Source organism: Phoxinus phoxinus (assembly GCF_949152265.1).
Source record: "Phoxinus phoxinus genome assembly, chromosome: 5".
NCBI classification, from domain to species: Eukaryota; Metazoa; Chordata; class Actinopteri; order Cypriniformes; family Leuciscidae; genus Phoxinus; species Phoxinus phoxinus.
In genome coordinates, this window is record NC_136880.1 from 33,054,677 (window position 1) to 33,077,621 (window position 22,945).

Here is a 22,945-nt window from a genome sequence, read left to right on the forward strand (position 1 = left end):
GATTTTGTATTTTAAATCAATATTTTTCACCAATTTCATTAAAGTCAAAACAGTCCATTTACAATAATTGACAATGTACTAGCAATAAATGTTGCCTTGTATGGAAGTTAATGTCATTCAGTAATAATTTGAGAAAATTATAAATCAATTAAACAATCAGTTTTAAAATGTCCAACCATTTGGGTAAATAGATAAAAAGAATAAACAATTTCCTAGTCCAAGATGATAGTCCAGAATTTTTTATCTGGAGACCCAAGCATTGACGCTAATAAAGCATTTTCTTTTCTCCTTGAATGTGTTTTTAGGAAGCCACTGGTTATAAGACTCATTATTTGAAGCCAATTTTGGGGTGAATTGTAGAAAAACTTAAAAAAGAATTTAGTAAAATGATTATAGCCTATGTAAAATATGTACTTGCCGCATAACCGCATACTACTACTCTTACTCCCCCCCCCCCCCCCCCCGTATCTTTTCCCCCTGGTTTCACAGACAACACTTAAAGCTGGTCCCAGACTAAAAAGCAACTGGCACTAACATATCTTTAAATATGTGCCACTGTTTTGATCAAGATTGTAATGTTTTGTTTTTCTAAGGCACATTTATAAAAGCTATTTAAATGTCCTAATTGAACTAAGGTAATCCCAGCTTAATCTAAGCTCTGTCTGTGAAACCAGGCCTATATGGCAAAAATAGTGAGAGTAATATGTTATGCGGTTCTGAATTCAGCAACAGTGATATAACATCGGATGTCAGTAGTTGTTGTATGAATTTATCAAGCTGTGACATTAAATGAACTGTTTTTCAGGCTAAAAACGCCCACTATGATTACATAGTGTCAGCCACTTTCTAATGTCTAGTTTTAGGCATATTTAGTAAAAAATAAATAAAATAAAATAAAATAAATAAATATATATATATATATATATATATATATATATATATATATATATATATATATATATATATAATGGCTTTAAACAAAGTGTAGTAATTTTGCTACAAACGGTCATCCTGGGCATTAGATGGCGATGCGGCGCCATCATCGTTTGTATGCTCACCATGTAATATAGAAGAAGCAGAACTCCTCTTCAGCTTATTATCTGAATCATGGCGCTGTCTAGTATATTGCGGAGTGAGTCTGCGGATTTCTCTGATCGCTTTGACCGGCCTTTTGGGCATGGTTGTGGTATCAACCAGACGGATCTCGGCTTTGGAGACGCACTGAGTGAAAATCTGAACTTTGCCGTGAAAACACTGGGTGAAGGGGATGAACCGGAGAGAAAAATCGAGTTTCTGCATGGCACGACCACCTTAGCATTCAAAGTGAGTTCATTTAGCCAGCAGCTAATAGCATCTGGACCGTTTAAAAACTATTTAGTCCACCTTACCATTAATGTAACCTAATGATCACGGCACATTCAGAAGTGTGTGTCTTTTATAAAACTACCCTGATGTTTATACAGTGTTTGTTATGAATATAAAGGCTAACGTAAAAAATGGAGTGACTAGACAGTTTGCTAAGTATACCAATTTTTACTAATTTGAACTGGTTTATTTTACTTGTGGAGTACTTTTAGCGCATTTCTATCGTATGAATTGGGACATGAAATGTTAAATGTATTGTTTTTTAGTTTTTTAAGGACAGCGCCCCAATTCGTTTCAGTAACAAGAACCGCAAACTTGTGTCAAACAGAGTTAAAAACGTGTTTACAGTGCTACGAACGAAGTCTCTAAAAGTCTGTATGGAAGTTTAAATGGGGGAGGATTACAGTTTGAATAGATACTGTAGTAAAGTATGCCAAAGTGAAGATTGTCAAAATAAGACCCATAATGACACAGCAACTAATGTGCTTTTTCATTGTTGACATACGTTGAGTTACACATAGGTTACATACATAGTGCTAGGTAACCTATGTGATCCTGAGCAGGTGATCTTGTCAGAATGTTATGCAGACATAAGGTTACATTTTTTAGTAGACTAGTCTGTTGTATATTCACAGGTCTGTAGCAACACTCTTTACATATTAGAACTCCTGTTAAAATTTCACTAACGTTACCTGTAATTTTCTTTACTTTGTTTTTATTGAAACTTTATATATATAAAACATAAATAAATCAAATAAAAAAAATACAATAAATACATGATAGCCTTTAACAAAAAACAACAACACACACTAGCATCTGTCTAGAGCAGTAAAGGAAAAAGTAACCAGATAAATTAAATATAGGAGTACACTTACACTTCAGTGAACACACAACATTCCGTTACATTATCTGCATTGTTCATTCATACATTAACATTAAAGCTATTTCCTTTAAAGCAAATATTTTTCAATTAGCACCCACTTCTGTTGAAAGAAATCCAGTCATTTTCTCAAATAAATACATCTGTTTTTCTTTGGGTCCATTCTGTCACAGTAGGTTTGTGCAGTTTCATCCAGTTCACAGTGATTATCTTCCTAGGTGCAGTTAATAATACATGTGATAATAATAAAGTATTTTGGCACTACATGTAATAATTTAATGACTTAATTGGCATAATACATATTTATGTGGGTGGCACTAAATTGGATTGTCTTAATATATTATTTACAAAATGGTATTAGTCTATTTGTTAGAACAAACAAATTATAGCTTATGATGTCATAAAGTGTCATTTTGTTTGTTGAAGTCAACAATTCTCTAAAATGATGACAGCAGTGATTGGCTGATGAAACTAGTCATGATACTAGTAACATGAAAAACTGCAGACAGGATAACATAAGCCTGGATAACAAGCACTGATAATCTACTAAAACATAATAAAATTTTAGTGATTATATGGTTTTTCAAAGAAAAACTTTTGAAAGGCTCTCAATGGAGAAAGATGCTTGATAGAACCATATGGTGTCATTAACGTCACACTAACAAGCCTTGACTCCTTTATTTATGTATTTATCATTCAGATTAAAGTGCCCCTTTTAGACTTTTTCAAATATTACCTTTCATGTAGTGACTAATATAGCTGTTTGTGAGTGTAAAAGGTCTGCAAAGCTTTAAAGATCAAATAAAGTTGTCTCCTAAAAGAAAGAATTGATTCTGAACTGCCAAACCGAGTCGTCAGCAATTCCATCTCACTTCATGTTACATACGTAACCGTGTGCCAAATCTGCATAATACCAGCCTATGTGGTCTTCATTGGCTGCCCACAAACATCGTCTACTTTGACCCACCCTCAAGCACTGTAATTGTAGCTGAAGCCTAGAAGAGTTTGGTTTGTGTTGTCGACATGTTTTCTGTGCTGTGAATCCACTTTGCATGCACTTCCGAAGGATTAGGATTCACGATAGTTGATACGGGGAAAAAACTACGCCATCGTTACTGTTCGTATCACTGTGAATACAGGTGCTGAGGAAGCCTCTGGAGCTGAAATTCATATATGAAAATAGGTGTTTCATTTCCGACATGCGCTGTAAGCTGTAGACCAATCAGAGCAGAGGAAGCTCTCGGAAAAGAGGGGTTTAGAGTGACTGAATATTTGAACAAACTGTTTTCAGACTCTGAGTAATGAGGTAATGTGCAATTATGAGAAAATAAGTGTTTTTGACCTTGGATGCATTGTAGAAGACCTCCAAAACAAATTAGGAATCTTTAAAAATAGCATAATAGGGGCACTTTACATTTATTATACATCAGCATGTTGTTGTTTTCTGTGAAATCAATAAAATGAAAGTGAAATGTAAATAAATAAATGTGCAAGCTTCATCAATTTTTCTCTCATGTCTCAGTTTCAGCATGGCGTCATTGTGGCTGTGGATTCCAGAGCAACAGCCGGCTCCTATATCGCTTCACAGACAGTGAAGAAGGTGATTGAAATCAACCCGTACCTGCTTGGCACTATGGCAGGAGGAGCCGCGGACTGCAGCTTCTGGGAGCGCCTGCTGGCCAGGCAGTGTCGCATCTACGAGCTGCGCAACAAAGAGCGCATTTCAGTGGCGGCTGCCTCCAAGCTACTGGCTAACATGGTGTATCAGTACAAAGGCATGGGCCTCAGCATGGGCACGATGGTCTGCGGCTGGGACAAAAGAGGGCCAGGTAAATATCATACGCATGTGTAAAGTGGATTACGACTTGGTTAGACAAAGTTTTAATTTTGTCTTGCATTTGGCCACACTTATATAATTTAAAAAAATGTTTAATACAATATCATATTACAATAAAAAAATATAAATACTTTTGTGTTTAATATATTAGGGATGTGAATTTCTGCCAAAAATGCCATTCGACAATCGAGTAGCAAAAGTCGAATATCATTCGGAAAAAAAAAGCACATTCTCACAATGACAGAAAGGGAGGCCAATTTCATCTTTTGCGATTTGTCATCAAACAAACTGTTTAATAATTGAGCAAGTAACATGTTCTCCTCTTTTTTTTTTTTTTTTTTCATAGTAGGCCTTTGGTAGGCTAATTGGAAGAAGAAAAAACAATAAGCATGACAATAAGTCAGTTTGTGCATCGCCAAATCAGATGCTCGTTAGATAAAAAAATAAAATAAATGCGGTAGGATATGTCATAATGATTTTATGCGAACCTGCCTTGTTCCTGGCAATAGCCTACTTTTTAAACAAATTAGTTTCAGTCAAACTATTCATAGCCTAACGCATATTCTTGTTAAAAAAAAATTGTGTTCTGGGAGCAGACTCGAGCGTAACGTACAGCCGTGGAGAACACCCGCTCGGATGGCACACTCAAGTAGGAGATAGCTAACTTTACCAGGCACGTTATAATATACACTCAACTTTATCATTGTTCATTTTCTTAAACGAGTCCCACACGGAGCTTCTTGGTTGTTGCATGGTTGGTCACAGAGTTAGCGGTCACGAGGTCACGACTATGCTCTTCTGTTGTTTGTTTACACTATGTACACAACGCAGGTAGCCTAGATCGCGCAGTATGGGGTTTCATTCAAATTAGCGACACCTTGTGTCCCCGACAGGAAAATACCTGGCTGCGCGTTCTGTGACAGTAGGTGCGGCGTCAATTATATAGAACACATTGGAATTGCGCGAAAATATAACAATATTTGAAAAAGCTATTTATGATTGAATTTCGCACGCAGTTCGACTATTCGAAGATCGTGACTCATCCCTAAAATATATATATATATATATATATATATATATATATATACACACACATTGGTAATAATAAATGCATCATATATGGTAATAGTGTATATTATTTATAAACGTATTGCCTATGTAATTATGTTTTGGAGCTGCCAGTAGGGGTGGGAATCTCTAGGCACCTTTCGATTACGATTCAGAGGGCTGCGATTCGATGCTAAAGCGATTATCGATTATCTGAATCTTTTTGGTGTGTGTGTGACTATAAATACTTTGCTTTAAAAGTAATGACCCATAAAAAATGTATGAAAATTATATTTGATTAACATTGTAAAGAACCAACAGGAAAATAAATGTGTGCCTGAACTATACTTGTAGTAAATTAATAATATAACAATAACAAATTATAACAAACTTCAACATATTCTGAATCTCTATTAACATAAAATACGGATGTCCACGCATCACGTTACAGCTATCCTACCCGCGTTCTTCAGTGATTCGCTGACTTCGGTTAGCCATTGTGTCTCTCTCTCTGTTATGTGCACGCCACAGACAGTCCGGGCACTGCACTTCCACGGTTTAGAGGTCCGTCTTTTGCGTTCCGTTATTACGTTATTATTTATATATATATAAAAATTCGATATAAAAAAAATTCTATTTTTTATTTTTTTGAAAATCGATTTTTGGCATTTGTGAATCGATTCAGAATCGTCCACGTCCGCATCGCGATGCATCTAAGAATCGATTTTTTCCCCCACCCCTAGCTGCCAGTGATTTGAATACTGCTTTTGTCACAAATACAAATATTTCTAGGTATATCAAATGTCAAGAATTGGCATTAACATTGTTATAAATACTAAAATTTCACTTCTGTTTAACATTGCATTTACTGAATGAGCACTGTGCCACTGTTCGTCCGACTGTTTGCACTGTATTTTATTTTATTTTTATTTTTTTACTCTAAACTGTTTTAATTATTCTTATTTCTTTTAATTATTTTAATTTCTTCTATGTAAAGCACTTTGAATTACCATTGTGTATGAAATGTGCTATATAAATAAACTTGCCTTGCCTTGCCTTGCCTTAAAATGTCATGTAAAAACTTTCTCAGCTATTAATACTAGGGATGCGCCGATCCGATATTCAGTATCGGGATCGGCTCCGATACTGACATTTTTGCCGGATCGGGTATCGGTCAGACGAGGCCGATCCAAATCCGATATTGTGCGTATACTATTCTGTGCTATTGTTAAGCCCCACAAAAGGCACGAAAACATTATAAAGCACCATAAAGTTGTCGTGCACTATATTATAAGTGTTCTGAAGCCATTATATAGTATAATGTGAGATATAAATGAATATTTAAGTCATTAAATTCAAGATCACGTACACTTTTCCCTCCGCTGCGGCTGTCAGTCATTCTCCATTCAGCATCTGACAGCGCGTCGCGTTCGGTACGACAGTCAACACGATGAACAACTCTCTCCAAGATGATTCAATGTTACTATAATTATACTTGATCTGTAGATATAGGTCTATGGTTTTGCATTAAACAACTTTATCTTGCCGGACTTTATTGCTGTAACGTTAGCCTACCTTAACTAAGTTTCTTTCTACCGGGTGTCTGCTCACAACACTGGAGTCAGAGCAATAGCAGCTAACTGTTCTTCACGCGCACAGTAACTGACATTTAAAACTGTTAAAAGAAAATAATAAATAAACTATTGCTTAGATAGATACTGTATAATACTCTAAGCATCAATATGTCTTTCCTTCGTGCTTTGAACTCTTCAATGTGGACTCGACGCGCTGCGCGCTGCGACTCATGTTGCTTCAAGCGCATCATTCTGCGCTCGGGATGCGCATAAGCGCTGAGTGCCGCTTTTCATATCAATACAGCGACTGTTCTGTACTATCCATCATGTTGCTGCCTCATTAAACCGCTGTGCTATACATTTAAAACATGTCTCAATTTTATAGTAGGCTATAAAATAATTAATATTTTTGATTTTTGTTATCTTGTTTTTCATGAATGTATTTTACAACAATACAAAGAGCAATGTGTAACGTTTTACCAGATTTAGTGTTACACTTATTCTCATATTTGTTCCCCACTAAATGTTTTTTCATGTTCAGATTTAATACAATTATTGTGCACTTGTGATTTTTCTAGACTAAATTTTACTGCTTAATTATCCACTATTCTAGTTTAATTTCCTATTTGCAGTGCAAATAGCATCCATTAAACATCCTGTGCAAATTTTGCACTTTAATTTTGAATGTCAACAAGTTTAAGCTACTGAACTTTTTATTTTATTTTGCACTTGTTGCTCTGGTGCTGGTTTAATAAATCACTAAACTTGTGAATACATTGTTTGTCATTTCGTTTTACAAGGCTAAAAAAATATTGTTTAAGTTGAGCCTGATATCTTGCAAAGTAATGCATACAGCTTATTAAGTAATTTAGCTCTTTTAACATTTTACCTTTGTATCGGATCGGTACTCGGTATCGGCCGATATTGAATTGCAGGTATCGGAATCGGTATCGGAAACAAAAAAGGTGGATCGGAGCATCCCTAATTAATACACCCTCCCTGGTTAATATTCTCTTATACAATTGTCCTGTGAGCCAATTGAGGATTATGGTAATGGCATATATTTTGTAATGGTATTTATACAAATATTTGCTTTTAATTAAAGGTGGTTTTCTGATTCTGATTCCATTAAAAGCGTTGAGCGGAAACATTCCAGCTGTAATCTGTTTGCATCTGCAATAGCTTTGTGATGTAAAGAATTGTCAGAATTGTTCTTCACCATTAATGTTTTGAATGATTGCTGCAGTTGGCATGGGGACAAATTATGTGATTATTTTCTCTGCTTATTTGACCCTGCCTTTCTGCTGAAACAGCTTTGTAAAAATAGCTCTATCACCATAATTTCCCGCCAGACTCCATCGGTAGCCGGGATCTGGTTTTAATATGCAGCACCATGACTTTGTTTTTGAGATGAATCACAAACTTGCACATTAATGGACTCTCAAGACCTTTGCTTTTCTAGAAAATGATTGATGTCCATTTTTCTTAATTGGATATTGCATTTAGACATATAAGAGGCTTTTAATCTAATGGTCTTAATGGTGAGCTCTGTCCATTTTCAGTTCATTTTGTTTCTTCCTAACATGAAGAGTGCAAGCCTAAATGAAGCAAAACTGACTGAGAAAGACTAAGATAAATTGCTGCTACAAAATGCAGTTCATGAGCGTGCAAACCAGGGTTTTAGATTAGCCAGTACCACCAGATGGCGACATAGCGCTCTGTGATACTGATGAATCCCTCAATTGCAGACACTGGGGTGTTGTAACTGCTCTACATCACGGCCAATGTGTTTAAAGAGGCCCTGCACAGTGACACAGTAATGGGAAATCAATACGCTGGTGACTGTGGGCCAGGAGGGAGCCACACAATGATGGACGCGGCTCTCAGCCAGGGCAATCGGGTCGCATGCAAAATTCTGTCAGCTCGATCAATTTGGGTTTATGCGGTGACACAGGCTAGCGTGTCCCCCCAAAAAAACAACCGTTGCCTGGCGGATAAACAAAACTACGTGGTAAATCTTCCAATCAATTTTGCAAGTAGTGATTGCTGTTAGAAGTTCGATAGCAGCACTAGCTGTGTTGTGATTCAATAGAGAGGTAAATGTTGTGCAAATTAAATCAATCTTGATTAAACAGAGCACATTTACTGCGTTAACAATGTCTGGCACTCTTATTCCTGTGATTGAGTGTCTGATTCTGTGAGGGAAAAATGTAATAAAAATCTGTGACATTGTTCAAGATGGTGATGCATTTAAACTTCTGTTGAGACCACTGTTGACGCCCCAAAGTGTATCCCTTGTGTTATTAGAGCGGTTCTAAAGATGCGTTCTTTCCTTGCTGGTTGAGTCATGTACTCTGTTTACAACTGGTTTTAAAATTAATTTGTGATTCAATCACAGTGAGGTCCAAATGTTGTGTGATTCAGTCACCTACTAGGCCTGTTATCAATTAAGCTTTGAGTTAAAATCAGTTTTAACCTTATCCGGAATGTGTGACTTTAAAAGACTATATTAAATAACACTCTTGCCATGCATGAAGTGGTTACGTGAGCTTCATGTTGAGACGCAGGTGTTTACAAGGCCAATCTGACCTTTGGTCAAGCAATTCAAGAAGTGTTTCACCAGGGTCTGATTTCTCTAAAAGCAGCAGTCAGTCTGTATTTTCTTTCTGCATCTTTCTACATTACACATTCATTTTGTATCTACTTTTAATTCTCTGTTTGCTTGTTGTGCACCAACTGTGAAAATATAGACAACTGCTGTCCTGCCAGGAGATGCAAATATCAGCAGGACTGCTATCTCAAAGACGTATGAAGCTCTTTCAACTGCCATCTTTTCATGTTCTGAAGACACGGACTGGCGATGTGCATGCATGCTTAGACGTCTGTACACAGAGTTGCTTTGCTTTCTGAGCAGCTGTGCTCATCAGTGGCACTCTTAACCAACCATGGCTGTGTGACAATCAGCAGAGCAGTCAGCCAATCACCTGTGTATATTCCTTCCTTCCTTTTGTCTTGAAGTTGCCATTCATACTCGCAGACAGCCGCTCTTTCAGTCTTGCACATCTAACTGCCTGTCACCTTTGTGATGGAGTGCAAGGAGTCTGGCTGTCGTAGCATCCCGAGATCGCTCCCGCTTCGGCGCCTCTGCTTTACGAGGGCTCGCAAATTCAAGTGCCTCTTTTGTTCACCTTTACCTCCCCACCCTTTCTCAGCGACGCAGGTAGCATGCAACGGCCGTTGTGATAAAACGATCCCAGGTGTTGTACATTAAAAAAAATTCCCAGTCTGAAGTACCCGCGCACTCCGCTCCTAATGAGAACCGGTGCCTTGCGGCTGAAAGAGACGTCCTATTGCATTTTTAACCTGTTTTTAGTCGTCACGCTTGGCTCTACAAAATGGTAAATTACCTTGCATATATTCAGGGAGCAGTAACGATTATCAGGTCGAGCTAACGATGCGTACAGAGAGTGTAATTTGCTTGAAGACGTCTGAGCCTTACTTCCTACGATTGTCCTTAAAATGTCTCTGTGAGCTGATTTTGGGGTCCTTGAACTTTACTCAAACTTTCCATTAGATTTTCATTAGGCTTGCTGCGTTACCGGTGTTAGATGGTGTTCTGCAGCAACACCGGTTAGTTACATCCCTTGCCCACCGTGGCACCGCCCCCCATTGTCGTTTAGATTTTTTTTTTCTGTAGTAATAAAAATAATTTTGTTTAGTTAGAGAACAGACACTAGAAATAAAAACAAAACACGTCTGCTCAATTCAGCTTAAGCCGAACAAGAGTCGCAGCAGGAGTTAGATTTCACCTCACTTTGCCCAGATTGCCTCACTCTTGACTGACAAGACGTTGGCGAAAGATTCGATTTCAAAGCAAAATATAAAAGCGCCTATTTAAGCGAGATTGTCATTCCACTTTACATTTTATTTTATTCAATTGCTTGAATGTCGAATCGTCACATCCCTAGTTTTCAGTGCTGTTCTTTGCGTTGCTATCAGACTAACACGCGCGCTCATTAAAGGGCTGCATGATATTGAAGACAAATGTGATGTGTAATTACCTGTTAAATAATGTGGTGTGTGTTGATGCAATAATGCTTTAAGTGTGTAAAATCAATTTGATATAATAGGACCAACATGTTTCAGGCTCTCTTGGTGCCTTGGGCTGACTCATCTTCTCTGACTAGTTAGGTAAGAGCGTCATAACAGCTTGTTGTCTCGCATGTGTCATCAGAGAGCACACTCTAACTCAAAATAACAGTTGCGTTTATGATATCTTTGACATTACGTATAACGTTCTGAAGTATTAAAATCATTGTTACCGCACACCTTGTGATATACAAAAAAATATTGAAATCGCGATATGCATATTTTAATTTCTTCATATAGTGCAGCCCTATTACCAAAAAATAATTTACTCATCATTGTGTTGTTTCAAACCTGACTTTCTTTTCTCTGCAGAACACAAAAGAATGTTGCTTTTTTGTTGATACAATGAGTCAAATGTTGTTTTGCTGACTTCTGTTGTATGGACAAAATCAGTTGAAACATTCTTCAAAATATCTTTTGTGTTCCAAAAGGTGAGTAAACGATGACGTTATTCATTTTTGGGTGAACTATCCGATTAACGGTCCATCTGCAGCCTGGTTCTGTGGAGCACAGATGGGACGTAGTCACCATTACTCTAGCAGTGCGTTTTGTCATAGCCCAGGCTTTTGGACACTTGAAACTTGCCTTGAGGTGATCTGCTGCTGGACCAGACAGTGACCCACCAGTTCACCAAGTGTGAAGTGCGTCGTCCATCATGTTTGGGGAGAGTTCAGGTCTTCAGGTGTAGATCAATAATTAATTCTGGTGTTTTTGGAGCGCTCAATAGCACCTCAGGCGACGCCCCGGGTTGGATGCTATATTTGCTTGTGCCTGGTCATAGCTTGTCCATTAGCTTGCTTAATATTAGCAAGATCTTCTCTTCTGTACATTTTTTTCCCATTCCCCCCTCCTGCTTTTATGCTGAAGCCCTTAGGTAACCCTGACACAGAGCTTGAGCTATCGAGCATCCGGCTCTAAGAAAATAGTAAACCAACTGTTTCCCATGACTCAATTTTTCACATGTATTCATCGAGATGGATTTGACCTTGTATGGTTCAGAACATTATTTATGTTCATAACATCGATCTACTGAATTCTCTCTAAAGGTTTTTTTTTTTTCATTCTTTCATCTCTCGTGGAGGCGCCTGCCTCTTAAACAGCAGGATGTAAAGCAGAACTGATGGTCTCTCTCTTCCTCTTCCTTCTGCTTTCCTCTGATCACAGGGCTCTACTATGTGGATTCAGAGGGCAACCGCGTGTGCGGAGACCTGTTCGCTGTTGGTTCGGGTTCCATGTACGCCTACGGTGTGGTCGACAGCGGCCTTCGCAGCGACCTGTCCATAGAGGAAGCCTGCGACCTGGGCCGCCGCGCCATCTACCAAGCTACTTACCGTGATGCCTACAGCGGAGGCCAAGTCAATCTCTACCACGTCCACGGCGAGGGTTGGGAAAGGGTCTCTCAGGAAGACGTGCTTAAGCTGCATCTTAAATACCAGAGCGAGAAAGCATAGAGAGAGGGGTTGGATGGAGAAAAGGGATGAGGGAAGAGGCCACAGCATCAATTGAGTTTCAAAAGGAAGGGTGAGACCGGTCAGATGAAGAATGAATAGCAGATTGCCGATATAACCTGAAAGGCACTTCAGTTAACTTAATGAAATCATATCTGCTTCCAGGAAAGTTAATGCCAACTCTTTTGTAAGAGCTTGCTCGTCTGCGCATGAGAAACTCAAGCAAAGCTGTCTCTCTCTCTTCCTCTCATCTCTCTTTCTCTTGAAGTTAGATAATTTTCCGTTATTTTTCTCACGTATGTTATTCGTTGAGTTTTCAGCCTCAGTTTCAGTAGTATTACAACTCATCCATTGCAGTTCCACTTGTTTGTGATTTATAAAATAAGGGGGCGCTGCGTCCCAATGGACACAATGACAAGCCAAAACTCCTGTTGGCCAGCTCTCGCCGAGTGGGAGTGGGCTTCTGTTCTTCTCTTCTCACATGTATCTGCAGTTACCACAGTTACTAAACCTACTCTCAATAAAACCTTGAAATTTTGCTATTTATGTGTTCTTTTTCTTGATTTTATTGTATTGTATTTCTTTGTCCACAGAGGTGGAAAATTGTCTTTGGCTCACCAGCACATAAAATAACTAAACAGGCAGTAGTAAAAAAAAAAAAAAAAAAACTGACAAAAAAAAGACAGATTCACATTACATAGATATAAAAAACACATTTCATGCCACTGATGTATTGGTTGGTAAGTGTTTTGACAGGTGTTCACAAGTTGTGCAGTGGCTCTAAAATGTATTTGGAAACTTGAGTCACACCTAATGTATGAATGTCATTGCATTAAATTACAAAATATCAAACCAGCGGCATCTGCAAAGTGCCAACAAATAATGCTATATCTTTTCTCAGAACTATACTTTTCTTGTCCAGTTACTTTTAGGCAACTTGTCCCAAGATCATTTTAAATTAGGGCGGCCTGATGTCTTTAAATAATTAGTTTATTATGTAAAAACAAAATGCTAAAAAAAAGCCCCCCAATAAATCAATCCCTCATTTATTATTGTTTTATTGAACCACATAAAGAATCATGGGTATTCTGGAAGCACAAAGTGATTCTGTTCATTTAATATAAACACTCCCAGTTTCTATTCATAATGTTATAATTACATCAGAAATATCAGAGAAAATAGTCAATACATGGTGGGCCGGGCCTTTAAATATTGTATTAGCCAATGGGTTTCCTCAAAATACAATTGTGTAAATTCCTAATTGTGCTTCAAATCACCTGTTTTTAAAACGCAATGCTTAAAGATGTATGCAAATGATAAGCTTTTGTGCTATCCATGTGCAACGCCACATGAGCATAACCGCGATAGAGACGATAGTTAAAAATCTCTACCGGTTGATACATTTCTTCTGGTTTATCGTGTCTACCATTATAGCGGGCCTTCAAATGTTGTGTTAGCCAATGGGGGACAGTCAAAAAGGTTGAGAACCACTGGTCTAATGACTGTGTTCATGCTATTTTTCATTAAAAGAAATGCCACTTGGTTTGATATTTTATCAAATTAGGCTGTCAATTAAATTGTGATTAATTATATACAAAAATGTGTTGGAAATTAATCATGCCCCCTGACCCGTGCGTAAATTCCTTAAGGGATTTTCCTACTTTCGGAGCAGTTGAAGCTTGAAATACCACCATAATGTTTTTGCCACAATAATGTTATGTCTTTGAATTTATCAATACTATCCAAATTAATTGATTTGCTCTTAAATAGGATTAAATTGGTATATTGTGTAATTATTAATTAGTGTTTTTAAATTAAAAGCCTATATCTAGTGTCAATGTTCAACTATTTTGGGAGCATTGTATCTATTTCTAGGTGAACCTTTTAATATCAGCTCAAAAAATCTATTTTTTGCAATGGAATTCGATTCAGCCATCTTGCCCATTTGTCTCCATCAGCACAAGAACTCTGAATATGTTCCTCTTCACTTTTGCCTGAGGCCCTGTTTTAAGTGTCTTACTTTTTCCTTCCTCTTGCCATCACTGCTTCGTAATAGCATTTTAGAGATGCAAATAGTGCATTGTGTCTTTGTCTTCATTGGTCTTGTCTTGTGGGCTATTAGTGCTTGCGCTTGCTGAACAGAAGTAAACAATCTCTAACACCTTAAGCTGACAAGGAAAATAGTAATTGTATTTTGTGCTGTTTTGCAATCGTCCTCTGGCTTTCGGGTCTATGGACTCAGTCCTTGGTTGTCTTATTTTTTAATTAGAGGGGGAATTTATTTCCAATTTGAATTTTAGCACACCTAGTTTCCCAACACCAAATGTGCTCTATCGCGTTGTTTTACAATGCAAGGATTCACTGTAGCCCCCCTCAGTAGTTTTATAGCTGAAAATAAACACTAATAAAGGCTATGGGACGATGTGGTGGCCCTGAGCCCCAATGATTGTTAAAAACTAGTTTCACAGGTGGCTAGTTAGCAGATGGAAAGCAAATGGGATTTCAATAAATGTAAATGGGGAGTGCTTCTCCATTACTTTGCTTGGAGAAAATGAAGAGATGAGAGAGTTGCTTATACGACATGACTACAAATCATGTTTTTGAAGTAATTTAGTTGCGAAACATCTGCCGCGTCGAACACGTATTTGTTTTGAGTGCTGAAATGAGATGTTGGGCAGGTCACTCTTGAAAGCACTCATCAACTTCCTTAATTATCCATAATGGTTAGCTTTTAGAAAATGCAATTCACATGCATTATAGCAAAATAATGTTGTTGGATGCATTGCAATGGGAGACGTTACCATTTGAATCTCTCATGAGTAATATGCATAAACCTCTACTTCAAGGTTTAAAAATGTAGGAAGAGCTACTTGAAGTTTCAGTACCAGCAGTGTGCTTGTCGATATTTATGGATCATCTTCACACTATTTGTCCTATGATACAACAAGCATTGTGATACAATCTTGTAAGTCTGTAGTGATTTGGATAGTCAAACTGTATCTTAACCAAAGCCAAAATGAAGAATAGGATTGTGTGGAAGACCAGCTGGTTAGTTTGTTAGGTGCCAGCGATATGATTTTCACAGTGTCAAAAAATAACCCCATTGCACCCACGTGCCACCATCTGTCAGGTGGCCATAGCATACATGACAAATCTCTCTTGCTTTATTTGATTTGCTCTGAATTGAATTCAAATTTCACAGTATACCCTGATTAAAATAAACATCTTAGACCGGCTTAAGATGGTTTAGCTGGTCTCTCAGCCTGCTCTTATTAAAGGAGTTTGTGGTGTTTTTCAGCAGGTCAGACTGGGAGACCAGTTTTAAGCTAAAACCAAAAAATCATCAAGGTATCCCAACAAGGAGATTTTTTTAAACACTGGTTTTCTTCTGCTGGTCATGTTGGTCTGGTTGGTTTTATTTGGCAAGGTGATCATCTTAAACCAACTAAGACCAGCATATGCTACAACCTGCCAACTATCAAATAGTTAGATTCACATGGTCTTAATGCTGGTCTAGCAGATTTGAGATGCTTTTTAGATATTCGCCATGCTGATCTTAAATGGTTTGTTGGTCTTACGGTCAGGCTAGTGTGTAAGCTGGTTTTATAGTGGTTTTGGAAACACTTCAGCTGGTCAGGCTGGAAGTGCGGATTGGATGCCAGCTAAGACCGGCAAACCATCAAGCTGGTCTAAGCTGGTTTCAGGGTTTCTCTTCAAGAAAAAAAAAAATTTCTTCTGGTCTGGAAGATGTAAGCATAGATCAAAATAAAAAATACAGTGGGCCGTGATTTAATCCTGTGGTTGTGATTAAATATACAAGAATAAAATGTTTTTTTTTTCCTCTTCGGAAGCTGTTCCCGGATCGAAAACAAATGAGAGGTCAATTTGTCAGGAAATCACTCTGGTCCGATACAGTGTCTGCCTAAAGACTCTCGAGACGTTATGTAATCAGCGTGCTTCAGTCCTCGAGCTCGCGCCTCGTGTAATTGCGTTTGGTGCCACTCGCGCATTCTTTTCTCTCTCTCCCCGCGTGCGACAGACACGCTCTAGTCATTCCTGTTGCATTAGCCCACCCCTCCTTGTTTCTTCTCCCTCAGTTTCATAATAATGTTTCATTCTAATTGCGGCTGTGCTCATTAATTCGAATTAATGGTCATTTAAATATATAGGCCTATGTAAAAACCTTGCATGATCAGACAATCTTGGACATAATTCTACATGAAATTTTGTTTTGTCGTATCTTAGTGGCTTCAGTGATTCTGTCTTTCATCTCCCCCTCAAATGTCTGTCTGTCTGTCTGTCAGACACTCTGTCTGTCTGTGACAATACGCATTATTTAATGTGGATTAAGCAGCGTTTCCTAATTAAAGGAACCGTATGTAAGATTGTGGGCAAAACTAGTACGGCAATCACTTTCAAATTACTGTAGAGCGGTGTATCCCCTCCCCCTCCCCCCTGACTCGAGGTTGCCAGATAGACATTAGACGTTAGATATTTTCTATCCGACTAGAGTTAGAGGAGACTAGAGCAGAGCTGAGAACCCGGATGCCGAAACACTACTGACTTCGTGATTGGTAGATATGGAGGGTGGCGCATCAGGCCATAACACAACATGACAACATCAGTTGAGGGCTGCAACTTCACTTTTAAATGACAATATCCTGGCCGTACTACTGTTGTCAGTGATATAAGTATTTGAAATGAACTTGATTTCTTAATGTCTACTGACATATCAGGGCCATTTTATGATTAATTTAAATACATTTCTTACATACGGTTCCTTTAACCCTTAACCCCTTTTTTTTTTTTTTTTATGACATACGGTACACAAAAGTAAAGATTATTTACTCCAAAATTATTGCAAGGAAAGTCAAAAGGTTGGTATCGTTTGATAGAAAACTTTTAGAACTCCCCCCCCCCCCCCCCACCACCCCAATGGGCTTTTTTACCGCCGGCGGTACACTTCGCCTATGAAGAGTTTATAGCCTAACGGGGTTCGCAGCAGCATTTTCTACCCTGGGTTATGAAACCCAGCCCTAGAGACACAACCAATCATAAACTGCCTCAGTTCTTATCTAATTAAATATTCATATTGAAATCAGTCATATAGAAACTGTCATGCTGTGTTTAAAAGGGAACAGTTAAAACTTGTGCAGCAACCTCAAACGTGCAAATTGGAGTGAGGAGAAACTATTTTTGCTGCATATTTTAAAATAATTAAAGCATATTCTGAGTTCAGTAGTTAAGCTCAGCTGACAGCAATTGTGACGAGATTGATAGATTTTTGGAGGAGCAAATGTAAAGATTATAATTTGGAAAAACATTTATTATTCTATTAAAACTTGTAGTATAGTGGTGGTTGAGGAGATCCCCCCTTTCTATATGTAAAGCGCTTTGAATGTCGAGAAAAGCAGTGTATAAATGTAACAAATTATTTTTTTTACATTTAGTTTTAAAACTGCCCAGCTATATCAGCCTTTTACAGGCATTTGTAGTGTAGTGTTATGTTATCATGATGACGATTTAAAATTGAACTTCACAAAAAAAGCATGTTAACACATGTCATGTTAATACTACTGAAATAGTATTTTAATGTTTACAGATTGAATTTATTCACTTCAAATGTAAGTGCCTCTGAAACCCAGATTTTTGGTCTCTCTCTTTTTTTTTTTTTTTAAAGGTTGAGTGGTAATCAACATTATGTGCTGTCAATTTAGCTTAACTTGTTCTATCCCTATAGTCTTCTGAGGGATACAGAAATAATTTTACAGAGCAAATCAACAACATTTTCACAGATGGACAAGCAGTTATTGAAACAGTTTGCATGCTCAATGCATGCTGTGTTTGTTCAATCAGTGTTATCAACCTTATAAATATGCAAATAACATCCAGGGTTTACAAATGTGCTGTGTAAAATCTTGAAACCTGCCTAGATTAACTGTAACCCAGGGCAAAGTATAAACAGTGTGGGAAAAAGGCAACCCATTGGATTACGCTTACCCAAGGTATCAATTTACTTGCAGTATCTAGAATTTAAATGTCCATGATTTATATAGATTTTATTTGAATATTTTTTTAAAAGAAGTCATCTCACCAAGAGCATAAAATACAGATAAAAAAATGCAGTAAAAGAGTAATAATGGGAAATATTTTTACAATTAAAAAAAAATTTATTCTTATTTTATTTGAATATAATTTAAATATAATTGATTCCTTTGATGGCAAAGCTAATTTTCAGCTTCATTACTCCAGTCTTCAGTGTCACAGAAATCCTTCTAATATGCTGATTTGCTTAAGAAATGCATATCTTATATATATATATATATATATATATATATATTTTTTTTTTTAAATAGCATTTATTTTAATTAGTTTTTTAAAACTTTATAAATGCATTTACTACCACATTTGATCAATTTAATGCATCCTTGCTGAATAAAAAAATATAAAAAAATATATATATTACTGGCTTTACACTTTTGATTGTGTAATAGCCTATAGACTACATACTTATATTGACTGCATACATTGAATGTTGACTAGAATCATATATTCCAAAACTGAAATGAGCTTTATCTTAAAATGTAACACCACCTTACAGCCAGAATCAGATATCTTTGTGGTTGTTGGTTAAGCTTAATGTCTCTGAAATTGTGTTCGATGATGGAGGTTTCAGATGATAGTTATGAACAAGGTGGAAACAGGTCCATCATATAGTCATCGCCTGTCTTCTGAGTAGCTAGACTGACACAAGCCGTTCACCTTTGCTCATGACACTTGACCATATAAATGCAGCATGTCTGTTTGTTTTATTATCAGCGTCTCAGTTTCAAGCGTGTGGCGGCCCTGCAAGGGAGAAGGTGAAGCGGGGCGATGCCGTTGTCTGAAGAGAAGAGTTTAAGACTGATGTTTGCGGCTGTGGTCACTGCTTTTGTGTATTTTTGTTCCTTTGCTCTCTGTGTCCTTTTGAGCATGCCCCACGGGGACAACCAGCAAAAAAAACTTTATTGCTTTTCACAGCGGGTCATGGAGTATGCGGCACTGTGCATCAAGCTAAATCGCATAGGCTGGCTGGCGTTCTCTCAGCTATAGAGTTGCCTACTGAGCAAAATACCACTACCAAAAACTCACTTTATATAGATTAAGTGCGTGCTGGACCTTATTTACTTGTGTTTAGCATGCATGTAGGATGCAAATGATTGATTTTTTGTTGTTGTTATTTGTAAATGTTTCATGTTAATCTCTGTTTTTTTCTCAGGCTCGAAACATACTTTATGCAAGTGCATTTTTATCTTTCAGGTCAGCTACTGTGATGGCAGGGCAACAGTTTGAAGAGAGTCTTGCTGTTTCAGCGACCAGTGCCACTTCGGTCATTTCTTCTTTTGCCTATTTAGAGAGGAATGCAGTCTCTTTCTTAAAATTGAGCCTTGAAGACTGACCTAAGTCAAAACTTTAGTCATTATGTTTAAATGTGGCATTGCGTATCCATAGAAGCTTTTTCGTGATTTTTAACTGAACTGATTTAGTCTCCTGAATCTAATTATACCAAAACTTTTTTTTTTTTTTTTTGCTTTCCAAGGCAGTTATTTTCCCCCGCAAGGGCCATATATGTAATTGGTGACATCAATATCAAATAAATAAACTGAGAAGATACGATAAAAAATTATAAGTTTTCACAGCATTGTTGAAGTACATAAAATAGTCAATGTCATATCTGTCTACCTGATTTATACCACATGTGATTTAACAGACATTTGAAGGCAACTCTACCCCTCCCCCACCTTTGAAGTTACCATGAAATCAAAATTTACAATTATCTTTTTAAATGGAATATTGCAGTATTTATTATAAATTATTTATTTGAATTCATATTTTTTTTTTTTAAAGTTCATGTGCCCTCATAATGTTTAATCAGCTTCCCCTTCCACTTGCAGCAACATGTCTTCTCTTCTCTGATGATGTGTTTACTGGTGCGAGGGCGGGGCAACCTGTCAATCACATGAGATCACAGCAATAGCAAACCACAACCATCCAATCAATTCCCGATGGAAAAAGTCAAGTCCCACCCTACATTTGTTTTTTCTTGTTCAAGAAGCCATTTTACTTGGATATAGTCTCAAAATGGGAAGAAAAGAATGTTGTGACTTCCGTTTTATTCTGCCTTTAAAGTCGGCATAAAATGGAAATACTCTGTTTTCTAAATTCATGTTTTACACTGTGTAGGACTTACTCCCATCTAGCTGTGAAATTGTACCAACTGAATATTACTTTCTAGCCCCTCCCATTCCAGGGCGTTTTAACTCCTACGGTGGCCGTATTATTTCAAATCTGCCGACAGTCGCGAGTAATCTCTCCCTCGCATTCGTCACGGTGCCACTGAGTGTAAAAACGCAAAAGGCGAAGCTTGAATTTCCAGGTATGTCCCTCTTTGGCTAATGTATTTTCAAGATGGAGGCGCAACATGGCTTCTGCCATTCGAGCAGCTCACCCATATGTATTATAAATGGCAGACTACGCTTACGAGAATACTTGATTAGTTGGTAGAAGTAACTATACATTAATGAGCACATATAATTTTGAAAGAACAAAGTGTTTTTTTGCTAAGAATCAACTTAAAAAATTACATAGTGTAGCTTTAATGATTCATTTATGCATAAGCTATGTTACATTTTTTGTTGACCAATCAAAAAGTGTGCTTAAACCCCACCAATTTCTTGCAATCGACTGAAAGGTCACATTCAGATCTGCCTTCATCCAATCAACTACCGATAGATCCCCGTCCTACTTTATTATTTTAATTTTTGAACAAAATCGAAAAATACACTCGAAAAATACAGCACAATACGGAAGAAAAGATCTGTCGCAACTTCAGTTACATCGCCACTTTAAGTACTTGGGTTTGTTGCTGCCGCAGTAACCGTACAGCAGCACAATTTGCTTGGCCGATCATTAATATCTATGTACTTGCACAGGGTGCATTTCAGCCGTTAGTTTGGATTGTTTAACATCTTTGTGGCTGCTGTGACAGGGATGTTAGATATGCAGAAGCAGCCTCCTGCTCACCTAAGGAACAAGTCTCTGAGGCGTGAAGTCTTCTCCTTTCCTGTAGTTTCCTACTTAATCTCCCGCGAGCGCCCTGTCTCACTGGCCATCTCCCCTGCGCTCCTGTTCAGGCTAATCAATGCCTCAGCCCTCCTCACGGCGGTGGAGGACTAGCCTTAATTAAGGCCCTTCAGCTCGTTCCTCAAGCCATTCCCCTCCGCTGCAGGCCTCTCCACTGTCGCCGCACTTGTAATTCTCCAGGCCAGCGACATGAGGGTAATGAGAAGGGATGCGTTCGGCCTGCCACCACTGATGGATGATCTAGTGGGCAGGACGTCAAGGCGGTGATTGACAGCCACTGGACAAGATTGGGTATAATTGACGAATCTAGTAGTGGATTGTGTGAAAGTTGTAGTAATGGACGGGATGGGATGGGTGGAGGATTTGGGAAGAGTGACAAGGTCAGCGGGTGAGGAGATTAGATTCCTATCGTTCTGATTCAGTGTCGGCTGGTGTGGAAATGAATAGATCATGTTATGGAAATGAACTGACTTTGTATGGGACACAACGGGCTGAGGAAGGGGAATGTGTTATGCAAATTCCAGGCGTATTTTTGGCTCGTCCTTTACCTTGAAAGTCCATGTCGCGTCCTTTGCACATCCTGTTTACCTGGCTGCTCTTGTTTTCCGTTTGCTTTTCTCTTCCTTTCCTTGTGTGTAAATGAGTACAAGTTCAAATTTCCAGCGGTGTTCAAATCCTGCCAGTTGCTATCTAGCCTATAATGTCTGCTTGTCAGGGCTGAAGCAGAATCCCAGAATAACTACATATGCCGCCCTTATCTTTTGCCTCCCGTGTTCTCTATCTACCCCGGTGTTTGTATCTTTTGGTTATTCTCCCTAGAATCTCTGTTTTATCGTGCTCATGCTTATACCCATGCACCCCTTCTCGTTTGATGATCTCTCTCGCTCTCAGAGAGGACAGATCTCCTCTCATTATGGTGATGGTGATGATTCAGATCACTGGTGTTCTTTCCCTAGTGCCTCTCCAAAGCCTTTTTCAGTAGTCTGCTCATGAACTGTTTGTCTGTTCAAGGGCACACTGTGACGCCTCTGTCCGCAAAATTTGCTTATATACACACCTACACTCGCTCTTAGCTAAAGATACACTTCGATTCCATGACCTAGGGTGTCTAGTGCCTTACTAAACGATGACACCTGACCTTGATACAAGGTTTTGGATCATACACCTCGCACTTTACAATGAGCTTTGGCCTTTACTTCCCCCTTTAGTCTGAAAAGTACCGTATGTTGTGTGAAAGAGTGTTGTTGCCATGGCAATGTAGTTTTAGGGCCATATCTCCACATTCCAGTCACCTTGAAAGTGATTTAAAATTCTTAATAGAGCCACTTTTGATTTTGACCTACAATTGTGTAATTTAGTTCTGGTATTTGTCACTTTATATATGATTTTAGCATGGTGTAATTTATTCTTACAGAAGCTGAAATGTGATTGACTGATCTATTAATCTTGTTCATTGAGCGAATCACAGTTTTCACCTTTGATTCTGTATTACAGAAGTACTTCTGCCTTCTGGTTTTCTATT

At 38.1% G+C, this 22,945-nt stretch overlaps 1 protein-coding gene across 1 annotated transcript; it reads left to right on the forward strand.

Moving 5' to 3' along the window:
- The first annotated feature begins 1,004 nt into the window (after positions 1-1,004).
- psmb5 (proteasome 20S subunit beta 5) lies at positions 1,005-12,842 on the forward strand. The gene is made up of 3 exons (XM_079614064.1): positions 1,005-1,323; positions 3,768-4,074; positions 12,017-12,842. The coding sequence occupies exons 1-3, from the start codon at positions 1,108-1,110 to the stop codon at positions 12,301-12,303; spliced, it is 810 nt and encodes a 269-aa protein (XP_079470190.1). The 5' UTR covers positions 1,005-1,107; the 3' UTR covers positions 12,304-12,842.
- Positions 12,843-22,945: the final 10,103 nt, after the last annotated feature.